The 22422-nt window shown below is 34.1% G+C and overlaps 1 protein-coding gene across 9 annotated transcripts in view; it reads right to left on the minus strand.

Annotated features, from left to right (window-relative positions):
- The window catches only part of NAALADL2 (N-acetylated alpha-linked acidic dipeptidase like 2), a 1180713-nt gene that overhangs the window by 169903 nt on the left and 988388 nt on the right, over positions 1–22422 (minus strand). For 8 of the 9 annotated variants that reach the window (XM_074367722.1, XM_074367706.1, XM_045511272.2 and 5 more), the window contains one exon: positions 5192–5287. The exons of the other annotated variant lie outside the window; for it this stretch is intronic. In XM_074367722.1, coding sequence (XP_074223823.1) covers positions 5192–5287 — 96 coding nt within the window. The remainder of the gene's footprint in view (positions 1–5191; positions 5288–22422) is intronic. 9 annotated transcript variants of the gene reach the window in all.

Raw genomic sequence — 22422 nt, forward strand, 5'->3', positions numbered from 1 at the left:
CTATCCATCTCCACAGCTCTTTTCATCTTTTAAAACTGAAACTCTACACCCATTAAACAGTAACTCCCCATTCCCTTCTTCCCCTCACTCCTGGAAACCAGCATTCTGTTCTCTGTCTCTATAATCGTGACAACTCTAGGAACCTCATGTAAGCGGCACCATACAGTATTTTTCTTCTTTTGAAACTGGCTTATTTCACTTAACATAGCGTCTTCAAAGTATATCCATGTTATAGCAATGTTAGAATTTCCTATCTTACGAAGGCTGAATAATATTCTATTGTATGTACACACCACATTTTGCTTATCCGTTTATCTATCTATGGACACTTGGGTGGCTTCCACATTTTAGCTATTGTGAATAATGCTGTTATCAATATGGGTGTACAAATTATCTCTTCGAGAGTTCACTTTCAATTCTGTAGGTTACATAAAGTAGAATTTGTGGATCATGAAGTAGATCCAGAAGTAGAACGGGTGGATTATGTGGTAGCTCTAGTTTTTAATTTTTTGAGAAGCTGCCATGCTGTTTCCCACAGCTGCTGTTCCACTATATATTCCTACCAGCAGTTCACAAAGGTTTCAATTTCTCCATATCCTCACCAACACATATTTTCTACTTTGTTTTGTTTTGTAGTTTGACATTAGCCATCCTAATGGGTGCAATGTGGTGGGTGGATTTGCTTTTGAACATTAACTCTTTCTTACAATATTATCTTCCTGTAGATTCCATGAAACACTTTACCCTGGGTCCTTTGTCCCCTCCCATTTTGCTTTTTGTCCCGAGCATGAATACTGTTAAGGTAACACCATCTGTGTCATTGGTGATGATAAAAATGTTCCATAATCAATGCAGCAGCCACTAGCCATATGTGATCACTAAGCAAGTGAATTGTGGCTAATGAAATTGAGAAAATAAAATTCTGGTTTAATTAATTTTTTAATTCAATTTAAATCTACATGTGACTATTGTTTATTATATTAGATAATACATTTCTAGATCCTACTTCTTTCTAAGCTCTAACCTCATGTAGCCACCTGCCTCCTTGACATACCTCCCTCGATGCCCTATGGCATGCAAAATTCCACATAGCCAATGTAAAACTCATTATCACTTTCTTTAGGCCAGCCCCTAATTTACTTAATTCAGTAATATCAACTTTGTCCGAGATAGGACTATTCAAATTATCCTTTACTATTCATTCTGCTTTATGTCCCATATCCAGCAAATTATGTATCCTGTTATTTAATCCTAAAAATGTCTCTCAAATCTGCCTTGTTTTCCAAAATACACATCATCATTTCTCATACACTACTACCAATAACTTGCTTTGTAAAGAACTCTCAGAAGAAATTCATTGACATTAAGATAAAAGTTTAAATTCTTAAATTCTTCAAACATCACCTCTCTGGTAAATTCTTCAGGTCTCTTAGTCAGAGGTAAAAGTTCCGTCTTCTTCCCTCCCAAACCTTGTCTATATTACCATCACTTCTTTTACTGTGTTATATTGAAATAATTTGCGTATCTGTTTACTCCCTTGAACCCACTCCTATGTATTAATTGTTCTGTATTTCAAGTATTTTGTTTCATCCTTGGATTACAGTAGTATACTACAAGAATGCTTAGATAACTAATAACAATTTATGAGCTAAATGTTGAAGATTTAGAACTATAACTAGAAAATTCCTACACACAGGAGAAATAAGCCTTTTTCAAAACATAAATCTATAGTGATTTTAATTCATTTATTAAAGGATTAAGCAGCTAAGGTTTATATTGGTATTTCCTCATATTCAATCTCTGGAAGAATTAGTTTGGCTTTTATGATTATTTTAAAAAACAAATGCTATTTTTTACAGTAATTATAGAGGATAAGAAAACATCTTCAACATCAATGTAATGTGTCACCCTTTGGCAATTTTGTACTGTACCACCTGACTGTCATTGAAGCCATGATGAAATTATACCTTTTGGCAGCAATATTGAGCCTCATTTATTATTTTCTTAGGTCTCATGCTTTATATCAAAAAGACAAATGCCAAGATAAATTCAAACTCTGTAAAATAAAAAAAAAGAAAAAGAACTACAAGACAACACTGAAAAAAAACTTGCTAGAATTCACATCTCACATCCCATGTATGAGAATGGTTTATTTTTTAATTTCTTTTGAATTCAGAAAAGCACCAAGATAAATTCTTAACTTTTTCATATTTATAAATTGTAATGTAATTTGACATAAATTATATTTGTGACCTATCACAAAGGTCTAAAATAAAGTTAGTAACTTGAAAGGAATAGTCATATTTTTAAAAAGTTTGTATAAGATGTATGTATTTATTGTATTTAGTTAGAAAACATCAAATATGTGATTGTGTTATTGTGTTGTTTATCAAATTTAAACTTTTACTGGGAGAAATAAGAAATAATATCTTCAATATTTCAATTGCTTCTGAACTGTTGAAAAAGTTTTAGTATTGATATATCAATGAAAATAATGCTTTATCATTTTACAAACTGTTCCTCATATTTCATATCATTTTTTCATAGTTAACAGTGACAGAATTTATACCTAGCTATGTCTTTTTATTTAAAATCCAGTGCTATTTCTATAATCTCACACTACTGTGTGGAATAGAAGTATACCAAATACGTGATGTACTGTGATAACCACTATTATCCTTACTGAAACAAAATATTCTAAAATTCTTCACCAATTTTATATTCCATTTGTACACATTAACTTGTCAGTATACTCTCAGCATTTAATTAGTTTAGTTGTATGCTTTCATATCTAAGTGATTTTTTCCCCTTTTATCTTTAAAGTAAAGCTAAATTTAGACTATGTAGGTCAGGGTCTACTTTGAAGATATTAGCACTAGTATTTTTTTAATGTGTTAATAATTATACTCAATTACATACATACTGCATTTCCAGAGAAAATGTACACATTATCTTTCCAACCTCAGAGAATCCTAGTGAGAAAAGCCATTACTAGTGTAGCCCTTCTTGATGTAGAAAATAAAAGTTCTACCAAATAACATAACAAGTTGGTAGCCAAGATAGAATCAAAATCCATATTTCCTAGTATGTGCTCTACTCAAGCCCTCTATATTTATACTTTTATTATGTTGTTGATGAAAGAAAATCTGATTTTAAAACAAAGTATCTATTAAATACTTCTTCCTATGGCTCCACAAGTTTTTATACTGGTGGAATAAGACTGAAATTCTGAAGCACAGTTTCCTCCCTTGGCCTATATCTGCAACATGATTGGTTACCACAGGTAAAATGATGACTGGGGAAACAGTATCGACATAGGTAAATATATGTGGTCATCAAAAAAGTCACAGACCACTTGCTTCTGTACTTTAAGTGTTATTTCATAGATATAGAATTCTTTCCACCATCCACTTAATAGGTTAAACATCTATTTATACAAGAAATACAGTTGAAAATATACATAGAACATGTAACAATATCTGTGCACAAATGTGTGCCTTCTATCAAATGCTCTTTTATTTTCTGGGTGTTTCACACTAAGTACGGACCTCATATATAAGTTTAGGTTATGTTCTCTGCTCCCCTATACCCTTTCTGACCTATCCATCCTTGCTTCCCAACATTCTCTCAGGAGTTGTAGTGTGGCCAAGAACTCATGCAGCAAGAATCGGTGTATTTTTATACCTCTAAAATTAAAACCTTAGAATTTTCTTTGGCTGGGGACTTCATCTCATTATATATCTGATATCAATATGGTCTCAAATTGCCCCCTCCACCAAAAAAACCCATGAATTTCCTGATCCAGAGAAAAGCAGGAAAATTGGAGAAAACATTATGATTTCATTGCCCTAAAAATGTCCTAATGCTTTACTTAAAAATAAGTAAATAAATCTAGACTAAGTATCCATAATATTTGAATATATATACTTTTATACATACATGTACATATATATACACACACTCATCCAAATTATAGATACATACTCAAAAAGATACGGACATATATAGGTATCTCTTTCTTCCTATCTATCCAATCTATTTACCTATCTATCTTCTCTCCACATACTAAGAATTTACTTAAGATATTGAATGTTATGGAGTTATTATTTGGGAGTGGGGGCCACATTTATCTTGCTAATAATGAATGATCATAGGATGGATATATTCAAAACTAAATCAAGGAACTAGAATAGACTGGAAAGAAAAAAAAAGTTATAAATGTAGTTAAAATTCAGAAATTTTGGCTCAGGAGAATTTTAAGTAAAATATGGTCCAAACTCCTCTGATTTTAAAAGTTAAGAAAAAATTCACACAGCTCTTAAATGCCAGGGTAGACCTAGAATTTTAGTTTTTATATTTTGAGCTCATTCTATTACCACTCATTGACTTCAGTTATTATACCACAATTCCTCGTTCTAAAGCAGAAAAACAGCCTTGAAAAATTTCACTAGGAAGAGTTAAGAATGAGTCAATCTTTCAACTAAGCATATATAAATATGGATTCTTTAAGGGTACTGAAATGCCAATATTCTCTGCAAACTCTGTCCCCAAAAGGCAGGTTATGACTCATTAAACCAATAGTTGGTCAATGTAAAAATTCATACGTCATATGATATCAGAACATTTAACTTATTTGTTCCATACTCCAGAATTTAATTTTCTTCATTCCATAAACTCACAGCCAAGAATATACAGTAAAAATAGGTATGAGCATCACTGAGTAAAAACAATTGTTGTAAGTTCAGTCTTTATCTTCAAAAAAAAAAAAAAAAGTAGCCCCCCCTCTTTTTTTTACTGCAATGAAAAAGTCCCATAGACAACCAAGTACCTTAAATACTGCAACAAAATTTTCAAGATATAGAAATTCAAAGACTCATTTTGTATTGCCCTTAATCTAAAGTGAAGGGGGTACACTTGAGAATATACCACAAGTCTACCTTCAGATTAAGAATTTTATTAAGAATTGATTTTGAAGACAAATCATCAATTATCGGTCTGTTTGATCTTGATTGAGTTGCTTATCATCTTTACTCCTTAGTGAAATAATAGGAGATACTTAGAATCCTTCCTAATATATTCTACAAATAAATATATATATAGATTTTTCTTGATGGTTATTTTCCTTTCTTCCATCTACTAACAAAAAGAACAAAACTTTCTCAACATTTTCATGAAAGTGTTTCTCTCCTACCTTGGTAATGGTCTCATGAAGGTTGAAAAAAGGATCCATTTCTTCAATTTTTGTTGCATGTTTAGGGAAAAGGGCCTCAGAGAGAAAACTCGGACCCTGTGGAAAACCAGCAAATAAACAACTTAAACTCTTCATTGATTTTATTTTTCAAGTGTTTATTGGATCTTCTTTAAAGATTCAGAAGGACTCTAAATTGCCTTAAGGTTTCTTTTGATTGTTGGACTTCATTCTACTGATTTAATTAACCAATCACAAAATATAAATTAAAATGAGCAGAATTCTGTAACTCAACATTATTTGTACTTACAAAAGAATGTTTTCTTACTCAGAAGATATGATTATTTGCATGCAGTCCCTTCCCCCTTTTTCCAAATGCCGACTTACTGTAGAGTAAGATATCTTGGATACAAAACCCATATCTGAAACCCTTTCTCTATTTTATATATTAAATTATATGCTACAAGGCTGTAGAAAGGAATGTTTTTGATTTAAAAAAAGCCTAGGTGACAGGGTACATGGTATTTTGAACACTGCAAAACTTACTTCAAAACAATAGTAAGATATATTTGGGGTAGAATGACCTCGTGACTTTACCTGCTGCCAATAAAGTGGTAACATATTGCATCATCAGAACCTTAATGTTAAGATGACTGAAGTGAATCGAGATACTGTAATACATTTTGTACTTGCAGGAGTAGATAGATTTCAGGATGCAAGAAGACACAGGATGTTGATAACTAACTATCTGCCATGGTCTGAATATTTACGCCCTGCTCCAACTCCACAATTCATATGCTGAAATCCTAATCTCCAAAGCAATGGTATCAGGAGATGGGGCCTTTGGGATGTGATTAGGTCATGAGGGCTCTGTTTTCACCATTGGAATCAGGGCCCTTATATAAAAAAAAAAAACAACCTCACAGAGCTCCCTAGTTCCTTATGTGAGGATATAACAAGAATTCTGCAGCCTGAAGGAGGACCCTCACCTGACCATGAAGGCACCCTGGTCTTGGATTTCCAGCTTCTAGAATTTACCAAATAAATTTCTGCTGTTTATAAGCCACTCAGTCTGTGATACTTTGTTACGGCGGCTCGAATGGACTAATAAGACACTACCTAAAACAATGCTCTTACAGCTATCAACAGCACAAGCATCTTAGGAAGTAATTACTTAACATGGAACTTTTATTTGAAAACCTGGAGCAACTAGAATTATTTATCTAGAAAATATAAGACTTGGGATAGGATATATGTATGCATGCAGATGACAGATAAATAATCTTTCTGAAAACTATCATGGAAAAGACACATTCAATCCAGTCTACACTGACAATGAGCGCACAAGGTAACAAATTTAATTTGAATTCTATTAGAACTATTTATCAGAGCAATCCAAAAGCAGAACAGACTACTTTGGAATGTATCAGTAGTGGGAAAGAAAGTTAGGATTATGTAGTTGATAGACTCAGAAGTCATACAGATGAGAACTGAAACCAACATAATTGCAATTCCCTATATATTAAATAATTCTGTGATCAAGCATACTCTCCACTCCCTATTTTGAACAATACTGTGATAAAAAAAATAATTTAGCTGTTTGCTCTAGCATATATGTACTTTTGGATAATAAGACCATGAATCAACCGAACAGCTTACCTAGCAAGACTAACAGCTTATTTATCAAAACTTGTTTATGTTTCTCTTCTCATTTTGCCTGCCAATCTAAAACTAATTTGTCAGAAACTCTGTCCAGTCCCAACCATTACTCCACTTTTTAAGATCTGCCATAAAACCATACAACCGAGGCATAAAATACCATACGTGTCCTTTCCCAATTTTCCCCCATTTTGAGATAATACTAAGACACAGTGCTATGGTTTGAATAATTCATACATTGAAGTCCTAACCTTCAGTACCTCAGAATGTGATCTTATTTGGAAAGAGGTCATTACATATACGAGGTCTAAATTAGAATGAGGTCACACTGGAGCAGAGTGAGTCCCTGGTACAATATGCCTAGCGTCCTTATAAAAAGAGGAAATCAGAGACAAATTTGCACACAGAGAGAAACCCATGGGAACATGAAGGCAGAGACTGGAGTGATGTGTCTACAAGCTAAGGAACTCCAAGGATTGCCTGAAGACCACCAGAAGCGAAGTAAGAGGCTTGGAACTGATTCTCTGTCACAGGCCTCAAAAGGAACCAATACGGATAAAATCTTGAACTGTTAACATGATCCATCTGTTCTTTAAGTCATTCATCCTGTGCTACTTTGTTATGGCAGCCCTCAGAAACTAATACACTCAGTCAAGGTGGTATTGTTCTTTAACAGCTTTGATACTCTTAATTTTGTTTATCAACAGGTTGGTTGTTTTTTTTTTTTTTTTTTGAGTTATTTTAGGCAGTCAACATATAAGTAAGTTAGAATTTTGGTTCTGGCACTTAATTGTGCCATCTTAAGCAACTTAGTCTCCAAAGGATTAGTTATAGCATCTAAGAAACTTGGATAATAACATACTTCACTGAGGTGCTATGAACTGTCCAATGCCGGCCACACAGGAGACACTGTGTTAATGGCAATGATGATGTTGCTAAAAACAGTAAACATCATAATATTGATAGGGTGGTGATGACGGTAGGATGCTGAACTAAAGGAAATCCAGTCTGTATGATTCTAGGAGAAACACACAATTTGCATAGAGATATCTTTAAATTAACTTTAGTGAAAGTATGGCATGGACAATTTGTGGCACTTATTTTCATGTAATAACTAAGTTTGAAGTCCTTCAAAAGTTTACCCTATGAGTAATTATAAATAATCTTCCTGTAATAATTTCATCTTACTAGTATACTTAGCTAAACAAAACTTAATAAATAGTGCAAAGGTGAAATATCAGTCAGCCTCAAATTGAATGATCCCGTAAGAACATAAATTAGGTGTTACCATTAGTGAGGTTTTTATTGAACTTTCAATTATTCAAAAGCAGAACATTAATTTAAATGATCCATATGTGCCTTATTCTCCACTGTAATCCCCTCCTTTATCTTACTCATTCGCCTCTCTTGCCATGCCATTCTTCGTTTACAGCACCCCTTTTTCAGTCATTAAAAAAAGAATACGCATTTAACACTTACTATATGCCGAGTGCTTCACTAAATGCAGGATACAGTCCTTAATCTCAGGAAGTTGAATCTAATAGGATTTGGACACATAACAGATCAAACATTACTGTCTCTGAAAATACTAGCACCATCATTCTTTTTCATGTATATGTGAATATATAATCATTACTTACACACAGGTATATATCCTGACATAAAAATCATGAAAAGATTAAAAAGTATATATGCTTTTGGAAGCTCTTCACCACTATCACATTAAGTACGAGGAATGGCTGTTTAATAATGGCTCCCATCTGCTGATGAAGAAAGGGAGGCAAAGCACAATTAAGCATTGAGAAAGCACTTTTGTTGAGAATGACTCACTGATAGATAGACTGAAATGGAGTTAAGTCAAGATATGGAAAACTTCATACTGTATGTCTGCCACATGGAGAACTTAGTAAGACTACAGAAGAAGGGATATTGATAAGAAAAGTTTATCCAGGATCCAGTTTAAAATTCAGTTTATCTCCCCAGCCCCTAAACTACCTGTCCTTCCTGGAACATTTGACAACATTTAGCACACCTTCCTTCTTTTAACTCTTTTGTCTTAAGTCCGTGATTAGACTCTGCTGGTTCTCTATATGTTATTTTCTACCTGTATCTGATTTTTTTTTTTTTTTCTACTTTGAACCCTTATTGTTTCTAAGTGGTCTACCCACAGTCTTCTCCTTTTCACAGACTCCCTAGGTGGTTTTGTCTACTTTTCTGGCTTCAACTACCAACTTCAGACCAATAGTTCCCCAATATCTCTAGGCTTAATTTCTGCTTTTAGTTTACCATTTTTGTTTGTCTACAAGATCCTTCAGACACATCAACTTATGTTCCAAATTATGAGCCTGTGTTTCCCCACTGTCACCTTCATTTCTTATTTTGGATGATCGTGTAATACCTACGTTTTCCCAAACGTGAAATTTTATGCCATTCTTGACTCCAATTTCTCTCACCCTTAATACACAGAACTACACTAGCCAATTTCTTTCTATAGTGTTGAGACAATCCTCTGCAAGTTCTTATTCATTGCTATTGTACTAATTACTTTCACCCAAACCACAGTCCTTACTTGTCTACAGACCAAAGCCAAAACTCATTAGTATATTCCACAAACAAGTCCCAACTTTAAACAGTTCTTTCTTTCCCATAAACTTCTTTGCACTATTTCCATATAGCCACTGCTATGTCAGAGCAGTCTATTTACCAAACCTTGAATACATGCAACCTTTTTCTATCTCTGTCCTCTTATTAATGCCATTTCTTCTTCTGCCTGAAATGTTTTTCCTTCATCTGTTCATCAGGCTTCTTTCAACTATTGCTTTCCTCGATCGTCACCAACCCATCAGAGTTCATAATTCTCTTGTCAGTGTTCCCCTACCACTTTATATTTGCTTTTCCTCATTATTTATTATATTTTTGTTATATTTCTGTTTTTATCACTATACAGTGAGCCTTTTAAGACTTGAGACTCTTTTCTTATTAAAATAGTCTAACATTGCCAGACAACCTTGATTAAGCCATTAATCTCTCAATCTTTGTATCACCACCCATAAAGTTGAGATGTAAATATACTTATCCTTCTCAACTCAAAAAGTTCATGTCAGGATCAAGAAAAAAAAAAAGCATATAAAGTACTCAGTAACAAGGAAAGACCTATACTAATGCTGGATTGTGTTTGATTTTCATCCTGCTTGCCAGGAATTGCATTGCTTTTCTATATAACCAAGAGTTCAAGTTTTAAAATTTAAATCACTAAAAACATGTGTTTGTATATTAAACTCTATACAATTTTTCTTTTTGTGACATTTTTCTTTTAAAATCTACAAGTGTTAAAACAAAGTTTGAAAACCACTTCTGTAGGTGACAGGAAGTCCTTGGAGGGTTTTGAATAGGGCGGATGATATTTTCAAGTGTATACTGAGAACAGCACATACTGATGTGTATGTTGGGAATAAACTTAAAAGAGAAGTGATGGGAAACAGGAAGTATAGATAGGTTATTGCAGTAACACAGTCAGAGAGAGTGAGAGATTAGAGAGTGAGAGGACACAGGAAGTAGAAATAGAGGAGGAGATGTGTTTGATAACTGAGATAAAATTGGTTAATACTTTGTAATTACTTGGATGTAGAAATCTTAAAAAGGAGTCAAGATTGTTAGTATTTGTTAGTATTTCTAGATTTGATAAAATGAATGAATACAAATTTCATTAACTTAGAAGATATAGAAACACATGAAGGTTTAGGAGAAAAAAAATAAATCTTAAACATTCACAGTGATGTGTTTGTGGGACCTCGATATGAAGTTATTCCAGAAAATGAGTGATTTTATTGTTCAAGAAAAATTTGGTTCAAGACTAAATCCTGGACTAAAGATATAACAACAGTTTGAGTACATGGTAGTTAAAATGTAAAGTGCACATAGAAGTACACTGAGTGTAAAGACAATGAGATCTCTGACTGTCACTGATATTTAAGGGGTGGGAGAATAAAAGGAAAACCAATGAAGACATTAAAGATAGAATTATCAGAGAAATGTAAACATAATCATGTGAGAGTGATTTCACAGGAGTCAAAAAGGTAGAGAATGTTTGTGAATGAATAATCAGTGCTTCAAGGGAAGTGAAGGAATACATTAAGATAAAACCTGTCCATCGGAAGTAGCATTTCAGAGATTCCCAGTGTTTTTTTTGTCACCGGAGTCTCTGTGGATTCATGAGCACAGGAGACAATGTGATCGGTTTAGAGAATAAATGTGAGGAGAAGAAAGGAAAACATCACCTACGAACTACATTATTCTCTAGAAATCAAGATTAGGTTCAGAAGTTAGAAAAAAGTGATCATCAACTACAAAGAGTAAAAGAATCAAGAACGAGTTTATTTGTCACATTTCAGACATGACTGATAGGGGTGTATTTTTGGTGTAAGAGAAAGCAACCAGAATGTAAGAAGGGTCAATAAATACAGGAAAATTGGGGAGAAATAAAATGGATCACAGTTTTAAAGAAAAGTAATTCAAAGCTTAGTAAAGTTACCCAGAAATCAGAATTGTAAGTAGATGAGCCATTGGAGAGAAAGATGATGAAATGAGGGCAGGCTATAAATATGGTGGAAGACAGTGTTAGCATGTACACAGAGGTGGAAAAAAGTTAAAAAAACAAAAAACAAAAAACCCAAAAAGGTTATAATTAATTCAGCTCTAGATTAGATTGAACTTTCACTATCATCTTAACATATATCCTTTGCATCTTTTTCCCAGAAATAATCACTTAAAATATTTAGTTCATGTAGATTTAGTGGGTGTTGAACTAGACAAAAACATTCTGCACACATTTTTTCTAAATAGTTGGCACTCAATGACAATGACTTGGAATTAACGGGCTAATAATGCACTTTCCATATGTGAGCACTAGGCTAAGTGTGCTAAGTGCACCACCTAATTAAACCAATACACTTACGTTTAAGGTAGGAACACTGCCCCCTCTTTCCAAATAGGGGAATTGAGAACCAATGAATCTCAGACACTAGTTCAAGATCATATTATAAGTGGTAGAGGTAGATTCAATCCCAAGTCTCTCTGACTCCACGGCCCGCACTTTCATTCCTGAGCCACATCTCCTCCTTACTGCCAAAGTTGCTCATAGCCTAAGATCCTGTGCTTTTGAATTTAAGAAAGGATGATTTCCAACTCTTTTTCCAGTTCCCTCCAAGTCTTAGTTGACACAAGCAGCATGAACACTACGCACAGTTTAAAGATATAATCACAGACTCCCTACTTAGACCAAATACAATTGAATCTAAAATGTCCCACATGCACTTTCCTCATTGCAGTATTTTTCATTCTGCAGCCAGAGAATATACACATCAATACTTAAATTTAATATACGAAATTAAAACACTTGCAAGCTTTGAATGGCACTCACATTCAAACATGCTGGGCTGAGGAAAAAGGTAATTAGAGCCATAATTTTTGAAACATGACATTCTTATCACTACTCAAAGTAAAACAGATCTGAGATAATGTGGAGTTTAAACAGAAGTATAACCATCCAAGGGTCACATATGGAACATTAGGACATTATTTTCTGAATTCACTCATTTTTTTCATTTCAATTATTTTTCCACATCTAGGAAGGTCCATAGCATTGGCTTTATTGACAATATTCAAGGCACCTTTATAGTTCTATTCATATTGATCTAGCATCCTAATTTGAGACCAGGATGAGACATTAGAAACCTTAATTTAACCCAAATATACAAAGCGAAACATGGAAAATTCAAATGATTAAATAACTTTTGCAAAGTCACACAATGTTTATTAGAAAACCAACACTAAATATTGGCTCTGTGTATGTTTCTTAATCATTTTGCCTTTTCTTGTAAAGTACTTTTGAGATGGGGATAATAATTGTTATAAAGTCTTAAAAATGTGAATTATTCCAATGAAACCATGATTTATTTTTAGCCTAAAAGTTCTTACGTGTCAACAAAATACTTTTAAAAGATCCAGTCTTCATATTTTAGACTTTTTTCAAGCTAATCTCCTCTACATATTTTGCCTTCTTTCCTCCCTTAATCATTGAATGTGTGCTTGTCTTACATATTAATAAATACACACCACGTACCATTAGTTAAAAAGTCTGTGTTTATGTTTTATTTTGTTGTTTTTTTACATCATGCTTTCTAGGCAGATCAGGAGGCAGGGAAAGTTAAGCTATAGCAACAAATAAACAATAAAAGATGCTCTTAGCAGACAGAATATGTCACAAATTAAGGCACTGTTATAATAAATGCCTTTAGTTAATATTTTGGTGGCACTGAGCAGTTTGATGGTACCTGTTGAGTGAACAGAGATACAGACACATTCTTTCCCTTCTCTTTCTGGCCTACACTTTCTAGACCTGAAATTTCAGCTTTGGTCAGTTAAGTGACATACACGCACTTACATTTATGACACTGTAGCCAACTCTACAATTCTACTATTTCAATGACACAAAGCCTAAAAAGGGAAGGAGGCACTTTCACAACTTCTAAACAATAAGAACAACTAAACCACTTACCTGGAACACTTTTCTACAGAAGTACTATCTACACACCAAAATGTCAAGATAGTACAGATTTCCTGATTGGTGGGAAGCTTAACAGAATTTCCAGTATATATGCTAAATACTGTTTAGCAAAAGGTCATAACACCCTTGACACTTGAATATAATTTGATCACAAAAGATGTGTTGTAACTTAAGCCAGAGTTCCTAAATATTTTTAAACCAAGTATCATTTTAAAATATGTATTAAACGTCTTCATCGTTTCAGAGATTCTGGCATGCCTACTCTTGTGGATGAAGGATTAAGGAGGGATGTGGAGGTATCATACTCCCCTTGAGAATCACTGGTAAACAAAAGACATATATTTACATACAGATCTTCCCTAAAGTAAAAAAAAAAAACAAAAACAAAAACTATACTTATACTGTAAATATAGGAATTTATGTCAATCCTTGAGTTCTATAACATGCACTGAAAAAGATGCTTTATGTATTATAAATAATATCTAATCCTAATAGAGCACACAGCAGATATTAGTTCAATTAGTCCTCATAAAATCCTTATTAAGTAGATACTATCATTATCCCACTTTACAGATGAAGAAACTGAGTCACAGTGAGTTTAAGTATTTTGCCTAAGCAGTAAAGCTGGGAAATGAATCCAGGCGGTATCTATGTTCTTAACCATTATAAAAATATACTGCCTACAAATTTTAATATTGACTTAACATATTTTTGAGAGTCCTTGCAGGTAAGGAAAAATGAAATCATGTTCACCTTGTATAAATTTCAAATATGAATAAAATACACATCTGCGTGTAATGTACTTTAGAATCTTTGATTGCCCTGAACTTCTCTTAGCTTGTAAACTCATCTTTTTCTCAGTAATTTTAAATTCATGCTCTATGCTATCATATTTTAATTTTTTTCAATAGACTATATGAAACTAGAACACCCTCAAATATTTTGGGTACTTATACTGAGTTAGGCAACAGAGATGTTATTTCCATTTTCCTACGAAGTGTAAATAACCATGAAGTAAAGGAGTCAGTACCATAACCTCAAGTCAGTGAATTAGCCAAGCACTCTGTTCTCCTGAGCTTGCCTCCTTTCTTTTGGGGGACAGGCAGTTCTCAAAGTATCAGCCATGTGCTAACAGATGATTAAACCTCACAGCCAGTCAGCTGGAGTCCTGCAGAAGGCTCCAGGAGGAGACGCTATGGACGAGAGAAAGCCACTCAAGAGCTCAGAGCAGCAGCTATTTCTCAACTCTACTAACTTATTTCAGACAGAGCTGGTTCAGCTCTCCCGGGGCATGCCGACTACTCTCGGAGGTAGGCCATGGCACCTAACAGCATCGTGACACAATTACCATTCTGCGTATCACTGTAAATTCAGGACACACACAAATAACTTGCGAGGTAGAAAAAGAAAACTGATATTCTCAGATCTTGGAGGGAGAGAAGATTTCTCAATACTGAGGAGTACAAATGTTAATACGGTTTTGAGGAAAACCTGGTCTCTCTGGTAAGGTCTCAAGTCAATTTAACACACCATTTCTTGGAGGTCAGAGCCTGTTAGCCCCCTGAAAAGTTTTCTGTTGAACAGTCAGTAAATGCATTTCTCAGGACTGTGTTTAATCAACTGTGAAAGAAATGAGGGATTTAAAAGTCTTCGAGTTAAGGGCAAAAGAAGCTAACCATCAGGTTAAGAAGAAACAAATACATTATTCAAATCCTGGGAGAGACACTGTAGTCCTTCAAAGTCCTTTTGCTGGAAATAGAAAGAGATTACCTTTATAATCTCTTCCATAATCTGGGTGAAATTAAACCTGGAAAATTAGCCTATCTGAAATTTTGCCATTCATTATACTACTCTTATAAGTTTAAAATCCTTTTTTTTTTTTTTTTTTTTGGCCAAATGCAAAGCCTGATGTGGGTTAAATTGTGGCAAAACCAGAGGAGCACAATTCTGGAAACAAGTAGCAATTTAAATCCCTCCCAGCCCACCTCCCCTCTTCCTTTCTGCTAGCCCACGCCATCAGTCTTCCATTTAACAACATATGAATGACTTCACATTAATACAGTCAGATAACCTTGGGCAAATTATGTATTTCTATTCCTGTTACTACTTACTAAAGACTTAATGAAAGTCTTTATTTCCTCATGTATCCCAGGGAGCATAGGTAGATTTAATTTCAAGGACTGAAAATGATTTCTGGAATATCTTTAGTTGGAGGCAACGTTTTCCTTCAGCAAAATGCATTCATTTTAATCATTCATTCCATTTATTCATTTGGAAATCAATAAAGACACTAAATTAATTCTGCAATTTACTAAAGCAAAAATTCCATTTAATTGAATAAGTGTTTAAGAGAAGAGCTACTATTTTAGCCCCAGTGGATACAACATGTAAGCTATGTTTGTCTCTTATTGAGTCTCTAAAGACTATTCTAAGCTCGACCAAAAAATTATCCAACTCCCAACACAGAATAGACTATTTCCTTTGTGAACTAAAATATAAAGAAAGAAAATATGCTTTTGGTTCATTTGTGATAGCATCTTTTCTTAATTATCATTTGAGAATAATCAGTTATCTTAATTTTCCTCTGTCCTCATTTAAAGACAGTGAAATTAAAAAAAAAAACAAAACACTGATGTTCCCACTTTTCAAACAATGGATCACTTCTGATTAAACTTCGATTGAACATTAAACTTTCAAACTTAAAATAAATTGCCTCTCTTTTCTTTTTAATTTGGACCCAATTTCCAGCTGCCCTCAGGTCACTTGATGGTAATTAATTGATTTATGAATCAACTGAAAGGAGATTCAAATTGGAAAAAAAGAAAAATTGTGAGTTTTTTTCTAGATTTATGACCAATATTTTATAAGTGACTGAATCCTCCCTAAGTTATTTATATTCATCATTTAGCAAATTTCACATTTATAAGGTATTTTTAGGAAAGTTAAATGTTCACATTTAATTTCACTTTAGATTATTTATTATTTGCCTTTGAGGAAAATTTTAATCAAAGTACCATATCACAATTATTAGCACAATTATTAAGTTATTCCATTGTGATTTGATAGAATAACCAAATCTGAAGGGCTGCAGCAGTAATTCTCATCAACCTCTCAATATAGGCAGCAAGGTATATTAAGTTAAATAGGAATTTTGTTTCTTTCTTTTTTTTTTTTTTTAGATTTTTTTTGGGGGGGGAGGAGGTAATTAGGTTATTTATGTATTTACTTTTTATGGAGGTACTGGGGATTGAACCCAGGACCTCGTGCTTGTTAAGCATACTCTCTACCACTGAGCTATACCTTCCTTCCCTCTAAATAGTATAATAATTTTTGAACCTAGGTTTGAATTCTGCCTCTGCTAGTTACTGTGGTGACTCTGAACAGGCACTTTAACTCTCTGACATTGTTTCTTAGGAGTATTATCGAAATCTTGACATAATGCACTCAGTATTATTGTATACTATTATTATTATAGCCACATATTTAAAACATATATGTTAATAATAAATATATTAATAATAGTTATATATTAAGTATTATTAAATGAGACAATCCAACAAGCAAAACACTTAGGTGGCACAGAGCAGTAGCTCAATAGTAACACATTATTACTACTATTATTATTATTATTACTATATTAATGTATCTTACTTAACTCTGTATTCTCAGTGCTTAGTATGACTTCAGACACATTAATAAATACATGTTTGAGCTTAATATATTTGAATATCAGAATCATACATTATCAAACATACCATACTGAAAGGGAAAAGACAGAGTTTTTAAATCCTCAAAAATGTCTTGAATATTTTAAAGAATTTTGATACATTACTTGCAAATTAAAAATTCAAAGTAGCAAATAATAAATCCTGGATTGTAAGACAAGTAAGCAAAAAGACAAGAGCTTTAGGTGCTCTTTTAAACTATTGTAGCTCCCTGTGTGGCCACGGGCACATGTCAAATATTTTCATGCTCTCTCCCCTCATCTCTAGCAGTTAAACAAATGTTTATTGAGCTACAGGTTATTCCTTACCCATGCACAAAGAATAAATTACAGCCATTAAGATTAAGAAACAGACAAACAAGAAGAGAAATGAAGGTGCAAGTATGCAAACATGTGTATGAATGTGTTTGTGTCTGCGTGTGGAGAGAGAAATGAAGATAAATAAAATTTACTGATGCACACAATCTGGAAAGATATATACACATATGTATGCAAATACATATATATATATAGCAACAGTAGATTTATGTATATATGCGATATATAAATATGGTATGTTTGTTTATGCATTTATGAAGAAATAAAATTTACTTAACAAACTAAATGACAAAATAGAGACATACACAGGATGCTAATTTCAAATGATGGATTGGGGGTTCAGAGAAGGGACCCTGGGGAAAGCGCTTTCTTCACTCGATTTTGAAAGGTAAGATGCAGTTAGGAAGAAAGAGGATTTAGCATATTGGAAGCAAAGGGAAAAGCATGTTCAAAAGCAGACAGGTGAAGAACTTGCTCAGTAGCTGGATACTCTCAGAATTTGGTGTTAACTGGCTAGGATGAGTTGGCCAGGCACAAGGACGTGACATAAAGGAAAGTCACTGGAGATCTTAATACAATGCCAACGTATTTGGATTTTATTCTGAAGATAATCAAGAGGCAGCTTTAAGGTTTTAAACAGGGAGTGAGGAAGTTTGATTAGGTTATTTCAATGGCATGTCGGCTCTAACATTCTACGATTTTATCAAAGGTACTTGAAAGATTTTTTTTTCAAAATTGTTTGTATCAACTCACTCTAAAAATATAATAGCAACTCAGCTATATATATATTTTCCACTTTTATAAATTATGTCCTGGCCACAGTGTGGTTATAAAATGAAAAATATTGCTTTTTTTTACAATTTTTTTATAAGTGTATGATGGAAAAGATACTTGTTCAACAAAGCAGTTATAGCCATGAAAAAAGCCATATTTGATTTAAACACCATCAAAATGTTTTTATGATTACAGTTCAATAATGCAAACTATCACTAACAAAAAGTGAAGATAAAATCTGTTTACAGCAAAAGTCATCATAGATCATTTTCTACAGAACAAAGCTCCTTTCCTATGTTAGCCTGACTGCAGTAACAGAATTTTGTTTACACAGTTGCATTCAGTAATGTCCAAAACATGTAATCCAGTTCAATAATGACTACTTTGGTCTTTATCCATATAATTACCCCTCTTCTATAATGATACACCATCAGATCGCATATTGTCTGCAGAACAACCCTCACTTCCTAATTTACTAAGAAAGGAGGGAAAGTTGATAACAATCTGCTTCCACTGGATGATCTTCTATGTGTTTCAGTTTGTAAATTAAATGAGACAAGTATGTTTAAATCACTAACATGGTAAATGGCTGATAGGAAAATTTAACAAATATAAATTTATTAACAATTTTAGGCATTATTTTTTGGCTCCACATCTTAACTTTAGAATTGATATTTCAGAACTGGAAAAGATGTTAGGAATTAGTCTGGAGAATCTCTCTTTTTACATCTGAAGAAATGGGAGCATAAGGATGGTGACTGATTTACCCAATAAAAAGAGAGCTTGTAGTGGGACAGCTAGGGACAGACTCTAAGGCCCTTGTGAAGAGAAAAGTGCTTGTTCCAGTCGCCATACTGCCATTTCCCACCACTAGGTAACTTTTCTAAACTGCCCATTGACACGGTCAGTCATTCACAACACAAGCCGGCAGATGGCCTGCAGTACAAAAGGAGATGGGGGAGTGCAGGAATACCTAAGTCCGTGTTCTCTCGGCCACGCTGTACAGCAACTAGATTTTTGCCCATTGTTAAATCCACTCACTTTGATGAGATTTAAAAAAAAAAAAAAAAGAAAAGCTGAGAATAATAAAACCATGAACGCTAGCAATGTATTTCCTGTAACAGTATTCCCTCAAACGGAAGAAGCATGCGCACACAAATACCCTTGGGCACATGTAAGGACAAAGGTAAGCAAGGAAAGTATATGAATGCTCCCCATTTCTTTCATAAAGATGATGTCATGTCTATACATATTGACTTTCTTCAATGAAAATCTTTCCCATGTTTTCTCTCCTGGAATCATTCTAATTTTTAAATAGAGGTCTTTAATTATGTGAAAAATTCTTGAAAATTCTTTTTTTTTTTCTCTACTGGTTAACTCTGATAGATTGTGACCACAAGGCCAACGTCAGATGCCAACCTCATGTGTACTAACAGGCTTGTCAATGAAAACATTTCCTTTCTGGGTCTCTATTGTCATCCTAGCTAGTGATCTTGAAAACAGGCACTGTTGTCCAAAAGGGAAACTGGCTCCACACAGAAAAATGGCTTAGGACAAACAGGCATCACTACCAGAAAAACCTTCTTATATGAGGCTTTGGATCAACAGGATTATCTTCTTGTGGGTACATATTATGGCGATGCCAGGGAAAGTGGTGCACGTCAGCAGTAAATATTTTAGAAATAATAAGAGTCAGTGATATGAACAGTGCCCAACAGTGATAAGTTAGGCATCGTAGCAAAATGTTAATATTTGCTAGTTTTACTTTTATGCCACTCTGGAAGCAACTTACACTTTGCATAAAGCACACACTCAGTAAACTTGTGATGGAAAAATAAAAGATCATTAGAATTTCCATGACTAAATTTATTATAAAATTTCTAATATTATTTAATCAACCTATGTTTAAAAGACTTATTTAAAAGACAATTTCATTCTCCTACACGACTGCTATTCGAATGCTTAAATGATGGTCTTATTTTGCATTCAAGAGGTATACCAAAGTCTGGGGAAGCATGAAGGAGAAAGAAACACTGGGAGAGAAGATAAAAAGAAAAGCAGAACAAAAATAATTCTGTGTCTGCACTGCAGGCTCTCTGTTCCTTTATAGAATGGGTTTGGGTTTCCCTTTCAATAAATCAAGCAGTGAGCAAGGGACTCGTTTCGCAGATGAACTGCTTGTAAGAAATTATGTATTATGGGGTTTTTTTTTAATATGGGAAATGTAGATTTAGGGGAAAATGGCACCAATACATCTTATTTAACAGATTAAGAGGGAGAAAAGATTTTAATAAAAAAAAAAAAGATATTTTTAGTAAATTACCTCATGGCCCACAATCTGAGGTTATAAAGTATTATCTCCCATTAAATGAAAAACAGAAACATATAAACAGTAACCAAAAATCCGAAAAGTATCTGTAGGACATGACCCAGAAGAGGCTGCCCCTTCTGCAGCAATGGGGATCCAAAGACAGGATGCTCTCTCCGGGCTTTGACACTGACATGGCGACCCTGGGCAAAATCCTTAACATTGTCCCACTTCAGTTTTCAATTAATGTGGGACACCTAACTTCCTTTAAATTCTAAATTTCTCAGATTTTAGATTTGGTACTTTCACCCCCCACCCACACACATATCACTGGCTTTTCTGGCTCTAACCATTGTTAGAATTACCCACAGAGCTATTCATATTTACTGGTGCCTCTGCTCCATCCAGAGCAATTAAATCAGCATCATAAGACTGACCTTAAAAGATACCTTTTAACAAAATCTTTTTTTAATGGGAGTCCACCTCTTCCCTCTTTGTGGAGGTGTGACTGAGAAGAAAGGCATAATTACAGGTATTTAACAGATACTAGTTTATAACAAATTTGAATTCCACGGTAGCTGTTAGCTGATTTTGTAACATTTCAAACAACTTTCTCTTATCGTGGGAAGTAATACATAATAAAAACTATTAGATAATACATTGAACTTTCTATCCTGCCTTTATTTCTGTAGACTTGCCAAATGGGCCCCTGTCATCTGCCTCCATAAGGACTGAATCATGTTGGCACTTGCCACCTACCTCTGCTCAAATTAAATCACGAGCTGCTGCAGCCCTGACCTCCAGCACTCCCTGAAAGGAGGTCAGGGTGGAGATCAGGAATGAGGCGCTCCGTGCTCTGGGAAAACTGGCTAAACAGGCCTTCAGATAGTTAGATATTTTCAGAAGATGTTATGAGCCCAAATTCTTGTGTTTCCTCATATCTAGAAAAGCACTAAAATCGTTAATGGTGACACCTGCTCTTCGTGACTAGCCTAAATGTGTGCTTGACTGCAAGTGCCCCTTCACTGAGATCATGTATGATACTGAGCTCCCCCCTGCCTCTTTGGAGCAGTTCCTCAGAGCTCTCTGGGATGCTGTCTCCCAGGCTATAGTCCTCATTTTGCCCCAAATAAAACTTAACCCACAACTCTCATGTTGTGTGATTTTAATTCAGTCGACAGACTCTATTACCTTTGCCAACAAAATAAAGATGAGGTTCTACTTGGTGTGTATATATGACTGTATCAAAGAGTACACAAGTATAATTCTCAAGTTATGAGTGGAAGAAAATTTTCAACAACAACAAAAACACTTTAGCAGAGTGGAGGAAAAAAGTCTAATTATAAATTAAATACATACTACTGTTATCCACATAAATTACTGAGAAAACATCTGAGAAAAACACAATCAAATTTAACAATGGATATGTGATAATAGATCTTTTTCTCTTTATTCTATTTCTTTCCATTTTTTTAATAATGCACATGCATTATTTTTATAAATAAAAACACTGGAATTGAAAAAATATATGGCCTAAGTTTTTCATGGAACTCTCAGCTGAAAAACCTTTGGCTTAAAGCCAGAAGTTTTCCCTCATGCTCATAAAAGAAGCCGAACTTTACAATACACCTGCTTCCTCTCTTCTGTATAATTTCTTTTTATATTCATGGAGTGAGCTGCAATTCAACAGCTTTTGTGGCCTTCTTCTCTCTTCTCCCCACTTGGTGTGGCATGAAAGACATTTCAAAAAAACAATATAAACAACTCAATTGCTTGTTAAATTTTATGTTAAGGATATGCACTGACCCAGAAAAATCACCAGACAGCCAGACATGCTGCTGAAATTTAAGCATCCCTGCCCACCTACTTGTTGTTTACAGAGAAAG

The sequence above is a fragment of the Camelus bactrianus genome, chromosome 1 (assembly GCF_048773025.1).
Source record: "Camelus bactrianus isolate YW-2024 breed Bactrian camel chromosome 1, ASM4877302v1, whole genome shotgun sequence".
Taxonomy (NCBI): Eukaryota; Metazoa; Chordata; class Mammalia; order Artiodactyla; family Camelidae; genus Camelus; species Camelus bactrianus.